General features: G+C 40.3%; 1 protein-coding gene across 1 annotated transcript; it reads right to left on the bottom strand.

The window, feature by feature from the left end:
• Positions 1-456: 456 nt before the first annotated feature.
• Positions 457-5,148, bottom strand: LOC129235864 (uncharacterized). The gene is made up of 2 exons (XM_054869924.1): positions 2,451-5,148; positions 457-2,375 (listed from the first exon to the last, which is right to left on the bottom strand). The coding sequence occupies exons 1-2, from the start codon at positions 5,146-5,148 to the stop codon at positions 457-459; spliced, it is 4,617 nt and encodes a 1,538-aa protein (XP_054725899.1).
• Between the last annotated feature and the right edge of the window lie 9,694 nt (positions 5,149-14,842).

Genomic DNA, 14,842 nt, shown 5'->3' with positions numbered 1-14,842 from the left:
GAATTGGTTAGCTAGCTGGTTTGAAATTCGAAAGCATCGACGGAGAGCTGGCCCACTGTCGTCATCACAACCTGATTCGCGAATTCCGCTTGAGTTTCCTAACAAAAAGTGATTGGGCGTAAGTGCGTCGTCGTCTGCAGTCTCCAAGGGCACATATGTCAGAGGTCTTGAATTAAGAATATTTTCAATGTCCGCTAAAGTGGCCCTTAGAACTTCTTCACGTAGTATTGCTTCGTGCGTAATATCCATTAAAATTGATTTTGTTGACTGTATCATTCGCTCCCATGCCCCACCCATGTGAGGAGCCGAGGGCGGAATGAAGGACCACTCGATTTGGGGATGTCTTCTCTCTAGGTCATCGGATGACACCCTTTTTATCTCGCTGATAAGTGCTCGGCTGGCACCACGAAAATTTGTGCCGTTGTCTGACACAATGCGCTTCGGGACTCCTCTGCGTCACACGAACAACTTCAACATTAGCAGGAATGTCTCCGTCGACAACGACGCGGCGATCTCGATGTGAACGGCACGACTCGTCAGGCACGTAAATAACACGCCCCAACGTTTTTCACGCCGCCGGCCAACAGCTACGTCGATAGGGCCAAAATAGTCCACTCCTGTAAACGTGAATGGCCTTGTAAATGGTGACAGTCGTTCTACAGGTAGACTTCCCATTTGAGGCGGTTGCGGCTTAGCTTTACGATTGCGACATATTTGGCATCTTTTGGCGCACTCCTTTACCATCGATCGCAAAGCACCGACGCAGTATCGCTGGCGCATCTCATTGACAATAATCTCATTATGATGGTGGTGAAATTTTCTATGGTAAAAATCAATTATCAAACGCGTTACTGTATGATTTTTCGGTAGTATTATAGGTCGCTTAACATCGACTGCTACTCCTTCTAAGAAGTCGATTCGACCTTTCACGCGAAGAATCCCAACCTCGTCCAGATACGGCGACCATTTATATATAGCAGACTGCCGTTGAATATTTTGACCGTGTTGTAGGCTTTTGACTTCTTCGCTAAACGCATTTTCCTGGCTTACGGAAATAAGAATTTGCTCTGCTGCTTGAATATCGCGCAATTCGAAAAGTCTTAGTAGCGAACGTGGCGTAAACTTCAAGATCCGGCGCAGGAAACGCAAAACAATTTGTTGTGTGGAAAGCAGTCTCTCCCATGTGCTAAACCTTCGTACGTCTGGAGAAATTACTGACAGGGTGGGGAACAATGGTGTACTTGTACTTATGTGGTGCAGCTCTGATGTAGCGCCTACTAGCTCCCCTACAGGCCAACTAGATTCGGGCTGGGCTAAGAACTTTGGCCCTCGAAACCAGCGTGCATTGTCGTCAAAATTGCGAACGTCGGACCATTTTGTGCCCTCATCAGCGATGTTTTCAGAAGATGGCAACCACCTCCACTCTTTAGCGCTGGAACCCTCAAGAATTTCGCCGACACGTAACGCAACAAATTGGTGGAACTTTCTTGCATCTGAACGCACCCAGCATATCACGTTTTTCGAATCTGTCCAAAAAATTCTACGGCTTACCTGAACAGAAAGTTGCTTGCCTATAAAAATTGCCAACCGCAGGCCCAGAACTGCTGCCATTAACTCCAACCTCGGTATTGAAATGGGCTTCAATGGTGTGACCCTTGTCTTCGAAGCCAGCAATGAACAGTTCACCGCGTTACCAACTTCAGCACGCAAATACGCCACAGCAGCATAAGCGTTGATACTTGCATCCACGAAAATGTGCAACTGGTTACTCTGGCTACAGCTGGAAAGTAAGTAGCACCGAGGAATTTTGACGTTGTTTATCGAAGAAATTCTTTTCAACCAGTTCCACCAGTTACTGCGATCATCCTCTCTGATAGGCTCGTCCCAATTAACACCTGAACGCCAAATGTCCTGTAGGATGATTTTTGCTTGTATGATGACATACCCGAGCAGTCCAAGGGGATCGAATATTTTCATGATCGTACGCAAAACTTGTCGCTTCGATGGGAATGTGTGCTCATCAAAAACTTCTTTAGGAAACTTTTCCACAAAGGTGAGCTCATCCGACGCTGGTAACCACCACATTCCAAGCACCTTTTCGATAGTAGCTTCAGGTTCCTCAAAATATCTGGACAGCAGCGTGCTGTTAGCAGAGAGTGCAGTCAAAGTTTTCTTGGAATTGGATACCCAGTTTCGCATCTCGAAACCTCCTTCGTTATGGATCCAGCGAACAACAGTAGCCAAACGCGATAACTCTTCCTCATTGTCTGCACTCTGAAGCCAATCATCGACGAACGTGTTATTTATAATGGCTTGTACAGCTTCGGGATAGTTTTCGGAAAAACGTTGTGCATTTTGGTTTTTTACGTAGTTCGCTAGCGAAGGAGAACACGAAGCGCCGAAAGTCAACACACACATGGCATATACATCTGGCTGTCGATTAGACTCACCGTCGCGCCATAAAAACTTCTGCGCCACTTGGTCCTCTTTGGCTACCTTAATTTGGTGAAACATCTCGCGTAAATCCCCGCATATTGCAAAAGGCTTTTCGCGGAATCGAAGAAGAATGCCCATCATCGAATTTAGCTGATCAGGTCCTTTTAACAGCATGTTGTTAAGTGCAGTATTTCCAGCTTTGGCTGCAGCGTCCCATACCAATCTAGTTTTGTTTTTGTTAACGTTGAGCACCGTGAATATGGGAAGGTACCACGATCTGCCACCTATCGATGTTTCAAGTGACTCCAATTTGCGTATGTAACCCTTTTTCTTGTAATCGTCAATTTTGTCGACGATAAAACGGTGGAGTTCAGGATCCCGCTTCATCTTGGCTTCCAAGCACATTAGTCGACGGCGCGCCATAGGAAGTGAATCGGGTAAATCGACGACGTCTTGTTTCCATAGCAATCTTGTTTCCCATCTCTTCTCTGTCGGCAAAAACTTGGTGAATTTTTCCATCAATTGTAAAGCACGTTCATCATCCTTTGACCGAAGCGGTTTAGCTGGCGCATAGACACCGATAGCGTCGATAGCAAAATACGCCTTCATCTGTTCGTCCATTCGGTCCCTGCTCGTAGGATCGCAGCTGCAGATGTGGAGCACGCGGGGCATCACTGCGTGTTCAGATGTGTCTCGACCGTAAACGGTCCATCCCAGCCGGCATCTAGCAGCAATCAGGTTGGAGGTGCTACTCTCCTTAACTTCAATTGGCACACAGACTTTCGCGTTGTCGACTCCGATAAGAATTCGAGCCCTAGCACCGTTATATGGTAGTATAGGTAGACCTCTGAGATGGGCATGCTTCTCCATGGTATCGCGGTCCAATGTTTGAACAGGCAGGCCTAAATGAGCAATAGTGCGTACACCTCTTAACATGTAGTTTGGAGAGCCCAACTGTGTCGATGCGATCTCAAAACTTACAAACTTGGAGTTATTTTCGCTTTGAGTAGTTTCGTTAGTCCATCGCAGACACAACGCCTCGGACGGCCCGTCCAATTCAAGATAATCTGCAAGCTCATTCTCAATTAAAGTACAAGACGCGCCTTCGTCGATGAGTGCATAGGTGTCAACAGATTTGGATGCGCTACGAACAGTAACGGCGACGTACCTGAATAGCGAGTTCTGCTTCTCCTTTGGTGAGCCTGAATGACGTTCGTGGTATAGCGCCGTTTGCTCATGACCGACGTTGCTCTTAACGGGAACAGGCGTATGCAGAAGAGCGTTGTGTGCCATCTGGCAGCCGTCAACCCCACACCTATTCTTCAGATTGCATCGGCGAACATAGTGAGAATTGAAACAGCGTAAGCAAAGTTTTTTCTCTCGTACAAACAGCCATCGATCACTTCGCGAGAGCGCAGTAAATTCTGCACAGTCTGACAGCTTATGGTTGGCGCCACACTTTGGGCATATAGTCACCTTCGCGTTTACTTCTACATTTCTTCCGATAACTTCATGAACTAAAATTCTCGCCTTGTGGGAATTGCGGCCTTTCTTTACTTCAATATTTTCAAAGGCGGCTGTGGTTGTGGGTGGCTCACATCTTGTAACTTGACTCGCGCATGTAGCAAGTCCGAAAAGCCAATCGTCAAACACAGCAATGTCGACGTGACTGAGCGACATACGATAACCGCCCCAATTGAGCCTTAGATCGCTTGGCAATTTGGCTATCAAGTCATTAAGCAACACAGGATCGTTTAAATAATCGGCCAGGCCTACCGCCTGGATTGTAGCGCGATAGTTTTGCACTGCGAGTGAAAATGCTATGAGCGTTTCCAATTTATCGGCCTTAACTGCTGGCTCTTGTCTTAATTTCATCTGCATCGTTTGATGAATAATGTCAGGCCTACCATAAAGCATTCTCAATGTGTTGATTGCCAGACCTACTGTTGCTGGCATCATTAACCTACCACGCACCGCTTCGAGAGCTGGTCCCTTTAAACACTTTTGTAGTCTGATCAGGTTTTCTTGATCGGTGAAGCCACATCGCTCGGTAGACTGCTCGTAATTCGTGATGAATAGGGGCCAGTCCTCAGGCCTGCTTATCCTTGGCCAGTCCTTGGTTATCACTTGCCTGCTGGAAATCTGCGTTGGTGTTAAATTGACGTCGGATGTGCTATATTGGCTGAAAACATTATAAGAGGGGTCGCGCGTTTGGTTACACGATGGCGTAATGTTCGGCTGCATGAAAACAGAAGTATTCGGTTGTGGTGCCACGCGGCTATGCATATTCGTCTGTGAACAAAATGGCCGAAATGTATTGCCGAACGTTGGATAGGTTAGCGCGCTACAAGGCATAGCAGCCGAAGTGAGGTTAGGTATGGCACCATTAGCAATGCCGGGCCCCCACGTGCTTGTAAATGCGTTGACTGCCGCGGTTTGAAACAGCGGTGCACTGGTGCTATATACCATGTAGTGCGGTTGAGTTCCATGAACTGATGTTATCATGGATGCGTTGTTCACGCCCGGTACTGTAAATGTCGAAGGGTGAGTAGTGGGCGTTGATGCGTGACAATACGGTGCACTACCAGCTGTGAATGTCGATCCAATTCCAGTTGCTGTGTCGTTGCTGGGTTTGTCAGCCTCACCAATGGTCGCCGCCGGTGGTATTTCACTGCCTTCCATAAGTACGCTAATATGTTCGGAGTCTTCCATTTCCGAACTTCGATGGCCAAGGGAACTTCAGAATCCAAAAAAGAAAATATTTGTTTCCGAAACAAAATATTTCAGAATGTTGTCCCAACAATAGGCGGCCCGCAAATTAAACAATATTCAAGTCCTTGTAGCTGTAGGCTGAAATCTTTATTTTACAATTAGTTCAAATTTAATAATAATGTACAATATAAAACTTACATTTTGTTCGCTTGCGGCGCCTGTGCTCGAACAATGTAGAAATCAAAAAGAATGAGTTGACATTTTTATGAGAGAATGAGAAAATGGCAAACAGATGAGTGCGATGGGTTGCCATCGCACCTTTCGCAACAAGCGTGAATGCAAAATTATAAAATGAATAAATTTCGCAACACATAGCTTGTAAGCGTGTGCTGCAACTAGACAGTGCCCTTTTAGTATACCAACTAAAGTTCTGCAGTTCCTTCTATCGAACCGATATAAGCAATTTAGTATACTTGTGCGTGTTTACAAATGATCCTGGCAATTTTGCAATTAGTTAAGCTAACCCATCTGCCTTTTACCTCTCTTAGCATGCGTTGCTCTAGTTCTTTTTGAACTGTGCGCAGGGGTTTAAGTATCTGACTTGTTTGGTCACCTGCAAGTCTTGCGCCTTCTTTAGCTATTCCATCCACTGTCTCATTTCCTTCTAAGTCTTTATACCCAGGAACTCATTAAACACAAAGCCTGCGGTTACGAGCAAGCTAGTTAATTGCTTCCTTGCATTCATGGAGATTTTTGGATGATACACAGTACGATTTTCTGGTTTTTATAGACGCTTGACTATGCACGTAGAAGTTTATTGCGCAGTTAATTGTTGCATCTGTACATACAAGCTCTACTTGTTTCCTTACAGCAAATATCTCAGCTTGAAACACAATACAATAGTAAGGGATTTTAAATGCTTTATTGATGCTTAGTACCGCACAATATATGCCAGCGCCAATCTCCTCTTCCATTTTTTACCCATCAGTGAATACAATGATAGTTTTACTCCTCGGAAACAAGCCTTTCGCCATCCACCACCTCCTATAATGGTCTTTAGTGGTTTTCCAAAACTCACAACTGGTACCTATAGGCTGAATTGACTTTGGCATTCCTAGTAGTAGAGCTATGTGCGAAGGATCTAGCCTCACAGTGGAGTTTGCAGCCCGATTTTCTGCATAGAGATCAGTCGGTGTTAGGCTGAGAATAGCCTCGAGAACTTCCGTTTCTGTTGATTTCATAGCTCCCGTAATGCAAAGCGCGGAGAGTCTTTGAACTTTTACCAATAGCCTGAGACATTTTTTCTTCCTTAGGCCATTCCTAATAGAACAGTGTAACAAGACGGATGTTTTCATGCCAAGAGCATCTCCAAAAAAATATTCTATTCAGAAAATTCGGAAAATATATGATTTTTGTAAACATCGTACGTCAATCATATTTGCCACTTGGGAACTAGACAGCTCGCGTATTCGAATATACAAGCAATGGGGTATGAAAAGGGCAAAATGAAGATTTCTATCGAACAAGGTTTTTATTTCATTTTTTTACACAGGATGGGAATATGACGTAGTGTACGCTTAATCGTCCTTACTTGGAAGTTTTTGGAGATACTGCTTCCCAATCTGATGTCACTTTTTCAAGATTAGATTTAAGGATTTCTATAAGGTATTTGTTGCTAGAGGACTTCTTGGTGTCAGTCTCTGTATGTTATTAAGTATTTCAGTATCCGCGTAAAAGTGTCTATCAATTTATTCTGTAACAATCTTTATCGTGATTTGATAACACAGACCTTCATGGTTTTTTTTTATATAAAACTGGCTTTCTTATGTATTTTTGTGCGCTAAAGGCGATACTCCTGGTTATGGGTTCTTATGGGTTTTTAGCCCCCATTTTTCTACAAATCATACAATAGCCCCGAAATCGAGTGCAAAGCACAAAATTGAATCGGCAGCCAGTTCCATATAAAAACATATTTAATTTCCTCGATAAACCAAATCCAGATCGGAAATTTACGAAATGAAAGCGTAAGAAGTAGAACTTCTCCGAAACGATCACATCCGTGATCATATCGGCAAACGAAAAATCAATATGTTGGGATACGTCAATTATCTAAATGGGATGATAACATACAAGTACAAAGGATGGTAATGTCTTTTCGATACACAATGGTTTTTATGTTGCACTGCGTTTTTGTTTTTCTATTTAAGTTCAAGTAGTTGAGTATTTAGTATAAATAAAAGTATACTTTTAAATATAAAAAAAAATTAATAAATTGTGTCCACTAAATTTTCCAAATTAGAATAGCTATGCGATACTAATTGTCCCTAAACACGCGGATTAGAGTACGAATCTTTCGATCACTGAATATAGAAGTTTGATAGTTTATTTCGCGGTGTATGAGACTCGGTCCCCGTAGCCGAATGGGTTGGTGCGTGACTACCATTTGGAATTCAGAGAGAACGTAGATTCGAACCTTGGTGAAACACCAGAATGAAGAAAAAAAGTGTTTTCCAACAGCGGTCGCCCTTCGGCAGGCAATGGCAAGCCTCTAAGTGTATTTCTGTCATGAAAAGGCTCCTCATAAAAAATATGATCCTTTAGTGAGAAATATATAATATATAAGTATGTCATGTCATATGAAAAATGAGTATCAAAAGAATATTATTTTAATTTTTGTGATAATTCAAGAAAGAGTTGTTGTGGCTTTGTCTATCGTTGGAAATTACTATAGGCATTGGACGTTCCCGTTTGCGGATACTTACAGCTTTTTCGAATAAACCAAGCTCTTTTGCTACTTTATTCCTAAAATCATGCAGTTTCATAATGCACTTTGTTGGAATATTATGTCGATTGCAATCTTTTTTGCACAAAGAAATTCTTTAGCAACTAATTTACTGGTCCAGCAAATCGACACCACCCATCGATTCGTTATATGTATATATTAACAATATCTAGTAATCTCACTTCTATCGTCCGCCTAGTCTTTGCCGACTTTTTTAGCACCGTCTTGCTCCACAATTTGTATTTCAGGGACACATTTCAATCCCTGCTTACTAAACTCTTAGACGATGCTCTTACTTCTTTCATAATATTTTTGCCAGATACAAATGTAGTTCGACCAATGTTCGATAATGTTTCCAGCAAGTTAGGGGAACTGAAAAAATTGTAGAAATACAGATTATGCCCAGATTAAGTAAACCTTTTGCATAAATGAAGAACTATTGTGGAAGAAAAGCCTAACGTGCTGACTAAATTCTCGTCGAGGTTAATATAATATATCTACCTTGATATAGTTCGAATTCATACGGAAATCACGATTTTTCACACAGGATGTAATTTTTTATACCCCAAAAATTTGGTTTTCTGTTTTGTTATGTTTTACACGATAAATAATCTTCCCTTAAATGACATAATTTGTTCATCGATACATATTTCTTATTCCCTAGGTTCCTTCCAGCGTTTGCTCACTATTTTGATCAAAGGATGAGTTTTAAAAAAACTATTCACTGCAAGGAACCTATATATTGTCAGCGATATGTAAGTTTATGCGTAACTGTCTGAAGCGTTTTAATGACATCATATTCTTGAAAGGCTATATCGAAAGTGTGGGATCCCAAAATGATGCCATCCTACTAAACCGCATGCAACCCGTGGCTATTTGGAATCCTACTAGTGCTTTCATTTTGCAATTTTGAGCCCTTTGAAAACCAAGTACTTTATTTTGGAATAAAGTAACTATTGTAATTTCGAATAATTTCAGGTTTTCATCATCATCATCATTCTTGGCTGGAAGACCCTGATGGGGTCGTCGCCAACTGTAGCATATGCCTTCTGTTGTCTCGGTTTCGTGTCTATGTCCTCCATGCCCGAAATCCCAATAATTTTCTACATCGTCAAACCATCTAAGGGGCAGGCGGCAGGAGTATTTGTTGAGGTGGGTAATCTGTGTTAGCCCGCAATATATGACCTGCCTAGCTCAATCTGTTGATCATGATTGTGGTTATCAGAGATGGGTGCGCATATAGTTTTTCGAGTTCACGATTGTAGCGTTTTCGCCACTCACCTTTATCACACAACGCGCCAAAAATTTTTCGCAGAACTCTACTTTCGAAAATCAGCTTCTGTTTACCTGCGTTTCTGGGTGTCCACGTTTCACTACCGTATAGCAAGGTGGAAATAATAATTGAGCGATACAGTGAAATATTTGGTTTTCTGTCTAGGAGGCGAATCTTTCTGCAGAAATTTTGTTGTCATGTTTAATGATTACTTCAAGGTATTTACATTCCTTCACTACTTCGAAACCATAGTCACCGACTTTTAGTATTTGACTCACATTTTGTCTGACAGAGTCCAATGTAGTTGAAGCTAGCGCTTTAGTTTTGGCTTCGATTACTTCTAAACCCATGCATTTTGCTGCTCTTTCAATACTTGCAAATGCCTCTAAACTCGGCAGCGAGGGTGCGATTATGTCTATGTCGCTTCGCGTAAGCCAGCAACTGAACCGATTTAAATAAAATAGTTCCCTTTGTGTTTACGGCAGGGTTTATTTAGGTTTTGCTTTATAAGAAAGGTCAATTCAAAGAAACATTATATATGTTATAATATATATAAGCGATCTGACGTCTCTGTCAAAAGATACAGGGTTGCCAGTTAGGTCCGTCGAATATTGGCAACCCTGTATCTAATTGGCGCGTACACTCTTTTTGGGTGTTTGGCCGAGCTCCTCCTCGTATTTGTGGAAACATTATATTCCTTTTTATGAAATAAATGTTTAATATCTTAACAAAAGTCTTGTTATTAATAAGTAAAGTAAAAGAAATAAAGTGTACGATATTGATATAAAAAAAAGTTGCGCAAAGGGTTAATGGACACGCAAGTTAATACAAATATAAGCTACTGTACAAATGCACATGGTTCCAAGTATAAACTAACAATTTTCTACAACAAACATTCCTAGCATAGTTCCGAAAATCAATTGGCACTGATTTTTTTTAATTTTATTGTTTCAAAAATACACTCAAATAAGTGGAAGGACACTGAAGACGATGCCTTTTGTTGAAAGCTATTATCCCGACAACTCTGTGTCCCTCAACCAGTTGCTTGGTATTGAAAAAATACAATATTTTTGTTTATGTTTTTGTAAAGAGAATGCGAAAGAGGGAAAAAATGAGCAAATAAATGACTATAAAATATCAAATACATGCTGTTTGCCGTTAGTCTTCTGCCTGTTTGCTGTGACCACCAGCTCAAGCAGTTAAACTCAATTGGGATCATCTGTCCACTAAATTGAATTACTCTTTTTATTTTGTTTTGTGCGTATGCTCGTTGTAAAAAATATATAATATATAAATGCATATGTTTGTGTGTAGATGTGTGTTTGTAAGTTAAGAAGTAAATCGTACTTGAATAAGTTCTATAAAATTTGCTATAACGTACAGAGTTATGTTTGTGTATTTATGTGCGTGTATGTAGGCATGTATGTATGTATGTATGTATGTATGTATGTATGTATGTTTATGAACGTTTGTTGCTAAATTGACTATCATTCATTGCCCTATACCATTTTCTTTATGTCAACTTATACGGGTGTTGGATTACTAACGCTTCTCCATTTTCCTATTCACTGATGATACATAAAAAAGTTGGAAAATAAGAAAATTGTAATTTTAATAAAATCTACCAACTGCTGACCTCTCTGAAAATTTCATTATTTTTATTTGCTTCTAATTGTCACTCAAAGCATCCAATTTGCCCTACGCAACGTACAATCCTGCCTTAAACGTGCCCTCTGTTCTCTTTGCCTCCACCGCACCCTTTACTCAGTTATGGCTCATGCTCAGATCACCTTGAATTCTACTTCCAACAACATTTTTTGACCCCACCCATATAATTTATCCTCCCAACCACCATTCACCAAAATTTAGCTTAGCCTTTTGAGAGCCTTTGACATCGTTATGTACATACATACATGCAGGCAGAACTATTTAGCTATACATACATACATACATATACATTCATAGAGCACAAACATATGAGTTTGCATGGAAGTGCGTGCGAGCTCAATAAATGCAATGAATAGCGCAAAAGGTGTTATCTGATTGCAATTCTATACTTATTCAACTAAAGCAAATACTAAAAAAACAACTATGAACAAATACAAACATATTCAAATGTGGGCAAAGCAGAACTTTATTTGCACTTTTATGGTATTTGTATGGATTATGTACACTTGTGTGTGGGATTTGCTGAAATGGAATGAAAAGAGTAATTCGACAGTGGTCTGCACACTGCATCAGATGCATGACTGATTGCATGTGCGCCTTTGAGATATGAGAGGGAAATAAATTACCTTTTTTTATGGAGGTTGCAACCAACCCTTAAGCAACAAAAACGAATAAAATTTCATGGGGAAATTCGCTTTTGAAATATTGTAGTTGAGAGGTTATTTGAACATATTCTTACATATAAATTATAAATTTATATTTTTATATGTAATGAAAAGCAAACTCTTATAAATATAATAGACAGGTCTGATATTTGGATATTTTAGAACTTTTGGAATTTGTCGAGCAAACTAAATTCCATTTTTAAAATAAATACATTTTTCTGTCAACCATAAAGCATTATATTTGGTATTAGTCAAACTGTAACCAACTTCAATGGTCCACACAATGGCTCTCAAATCCTTTTTTTTACTTTGAATTGAGTTAAATTAATTTTCCAAACTAAATTTATGGCCTTTTTATTGGTTAAACTTCGAGTGCCGGACTCTGTGGAAGATTGGATGAACTCATGCCTCTCTAAAACATAACACATTGACTGAAAATTCCTGGACCTAACACATAGATGGCACTAGTTTTATTGCTACTTTTGGTTTGAGCGTGTTGACTTCATATTGCATGAGCTTGTGACTATGAGAAAGCTCTGTTTAAAGTGTTGCCGCGTTTGTTCACTGTTGACCAAAAACAAGAAAGTGTTGATGATTCTGAACAGTGTTTGGCTATGTTTGAACGTAATACAGTAGAATTTTTGCGTCGATAATAGACAGTGGATGAAACATGAACCCAACACTTCACTCCGGAATAAAAAAATCGAACATCAGAGTGGACAGTAGCTGGTGAACCTCGTCCAAGGCGCCCGAAACCACAACAATCGTATATATAACCTTTCAGTATAACTTACCTTTTCTCTGATTGGCGTGAAATCTCGGCACGTAACTGTAGAAGCATCAGCCCTTCTAAATATGCAAAAATCATGAAAAGCGGTTGCGAAAAGATCCTCGGTAAAGATGCTGTAACTCCCTCAATTTCGCTCTGATTGGCCTGAAACTTTGACACATAACCTTTCAGTATAACTCGCTCAGCTTTGCTCTGATTGGCGTGAAATTTCATCTCAATATTTTGAGATGTTCCTAGCGTAATATTCATCGATTATCTTGAGAAAGGAAATGCTATCAACAGTGAACAACATATAGCATTATTGGATCGTTTGAAGCCCGAAATTGGAAAGAAAAGTCCGCATATGGCAAAGAAAAAAATTGTATTTCATCAAGACAACGCACCGTGTCACAAGTCAACCAAAATAATGGTACAACGACGTGGTTTCAACTTCGAATTCCTCTCCCAGCGACTTTTGGCTGTTCGCATTCCGGTAAGAAACTTCGCTCGAATGAAAAGGTTATCGCTGAAAAGGAAAACGATAAATCGTTCTATAAAATTGGTATTGAAATGTTAGAGCGGCGCTGCAATGATGTCGCTGTTCTTGATGGAAATTACGTTGAAGAATGAAGCTAAATTTGAACAAAAAAAACGTGTTGTCTCTGTTAGGCCCGGGACTTTTCAGCCTATGTATTACAAAGGTGGTGTTTTGTATAATATACCGTAATTTTCATACGTGTATTTATGCATTGGGTACAACGTAAGCTCACTCACGCGCTTGTCATGCCGCGTGATATGCATATATTCGCTTGCACATTGGTGCCGAGTTTCTACAGAGAATGTGTGCGGCCACGAAAATCGTATTCGAGCTGCATATCACTTACACAGTGCTGCACACACACCTAAGATATGTCTGGGTATGCATTCACACCTGTATTTAACATTTATTGTTTTTAATTAAAAATAAAGAATGTTGACTTTACGTACACGTGCCTTTTTAAAGATACACATTTATATATTTATATAAGTATATATATATATATGTAGGTAAATATGTTATAATATACAGTGCCTCAGAGCAAAAGTGTTTCCTTTATCTAACATGAATAGGGAAACGGAGCGCACAGCAACTCTTACGTAATACAGACAAAATTATCCAGGTCTACTCAAACCTATCTCAAAGAGTCATCTATTATCGAAATATTTTCCTATCATTTGGTGTTGTATGTTCAGAGTTGGTCCTGCAAACTGGATGATAGTCACATATGTAGTAGGTAACAAAAATAAGTTATCAAACTAGTCCAGGAAATAAGAAAATAATAGGATACACTAAGAGGCGATCAGATTGGATGTACTTTTTCCAAGAAGGGTTTTTTTGCATATCACTTGTGACTACTGTCAAACAGAATACATAATTTGGCTACGTCAATAAGCAAAATTGCCGTATTTGGGCTAAACAGCAACTGAAGGCCACTCAAGGACAGCCATTATATCCAATGAAAACAACCGTTTGATGCGGGCTATGGACTGAAGGAATCATCGGCCCACATTTCTTCAAAAACGAGACTTCGCCATTGTAACAGCGGTTGGCGAACGCTATCGCGCTATGATAAACGAGTTCTTGATGCCGGAAATCGAGGCCCCATTTGGTTCGAACAAGATGGCACTACTTGCCATACAGCCCTTGAAATATTGGCAAATCCATTACGTTGTCGTTTCGGTGAGCAATTTATCTCTTGGCTCGAACCAGGAGATTGGCCACCAAGATCGTATGATATCACACCTTCGGAATTTTATTTATGAGAACATTTAAGGTCGAAATACTTTGTGGATAGACCAGCTTTGATTGAGGAACTACAACATTTCAAACGGATTTTCTTTAAAACATAAATATCATGAATGGTTCTACTCAAAAATAATAAAGATTGCCCATTCAGTTTGAATTTTCGTTGCTTTATTTCATTTTATCATTAAATACCTCCAAATTGATCACCCCTGGAGCCATCACCACGTGAGTCATCATGACCACCATAAGGCATCTTGGTGCAAAAATTGTGCAGTCCTTTTTCCAGCATTCGAGCTCGTAAATAACATAAGTTGACAGGATGTTTTTGTTTTCTGTTGTGACTAGTTTTCTATGTATGTTTCGGCGCTGAACATGATTCTCTGGTTCGAAAGTGTCTATCACGTCGGAGTTTTGAGAAAGCCGTAAGAAAAGTCCCCGAAAACGTGATTTTGGCTGTTTTTACTCTTAAATTTCTCTAGTGAAGCAGACGAAATAGGGATTTCAACCTAAACCCAAATCAAAACTTGAAATTTAGATTATAATAGGTATATTTGTAAAATATATATAATTATATATACATATATAATTGGCGCGTACACCCTTTTTGGGTGTTTGGCCGAGCTCCTCCTAATATTTGAGGTGTGCGTCTCGTTGTTGTTGCAGGAGCTTTTTCATGGCAGAAATACACTCGGAGGTTTGCCATTGCCTGCCGAGGGGCGACCGCTATTAGAAAAATGTGTTTCTTAATTTT

Source organism: Anastrepha obliqua, chromosome 1 (assembly GCF_027943255.1).
Source record: "Anastrepha obliqua isolate idAnaObli1 chromosome 1, idAnaObli1_1.0, whole genome shotgun sequence".
NCBI classification, from domain to species: domain Eukaryota; kingdom Metazoa; phylum Arthropoda; class Insecta; order Diptera; family Tephritidae; genus Anastrepha; species Anastrepha obliqua.
This window is presented reverse-complemented; position numbering and strand designations above follow the sequence as displayed.

Excerpts from the sequence above, each read along its gene's own strand:
- LOC129235864 (XM_054869924.1), bottom strand. The coding sequence starts at position 5,148 with ATGGAAGACTCCGAACATATTAGCGTACTTATGGAAGGCAGTGAAATA. Across the intron at positions 2,376-2,450 it reads GAAGTTTTTATGGCGCGACG|CGAACTACGTAAAAAACCAA; the intron begins GTGAGTCTAATC and ends CTCCTTCGCTAG.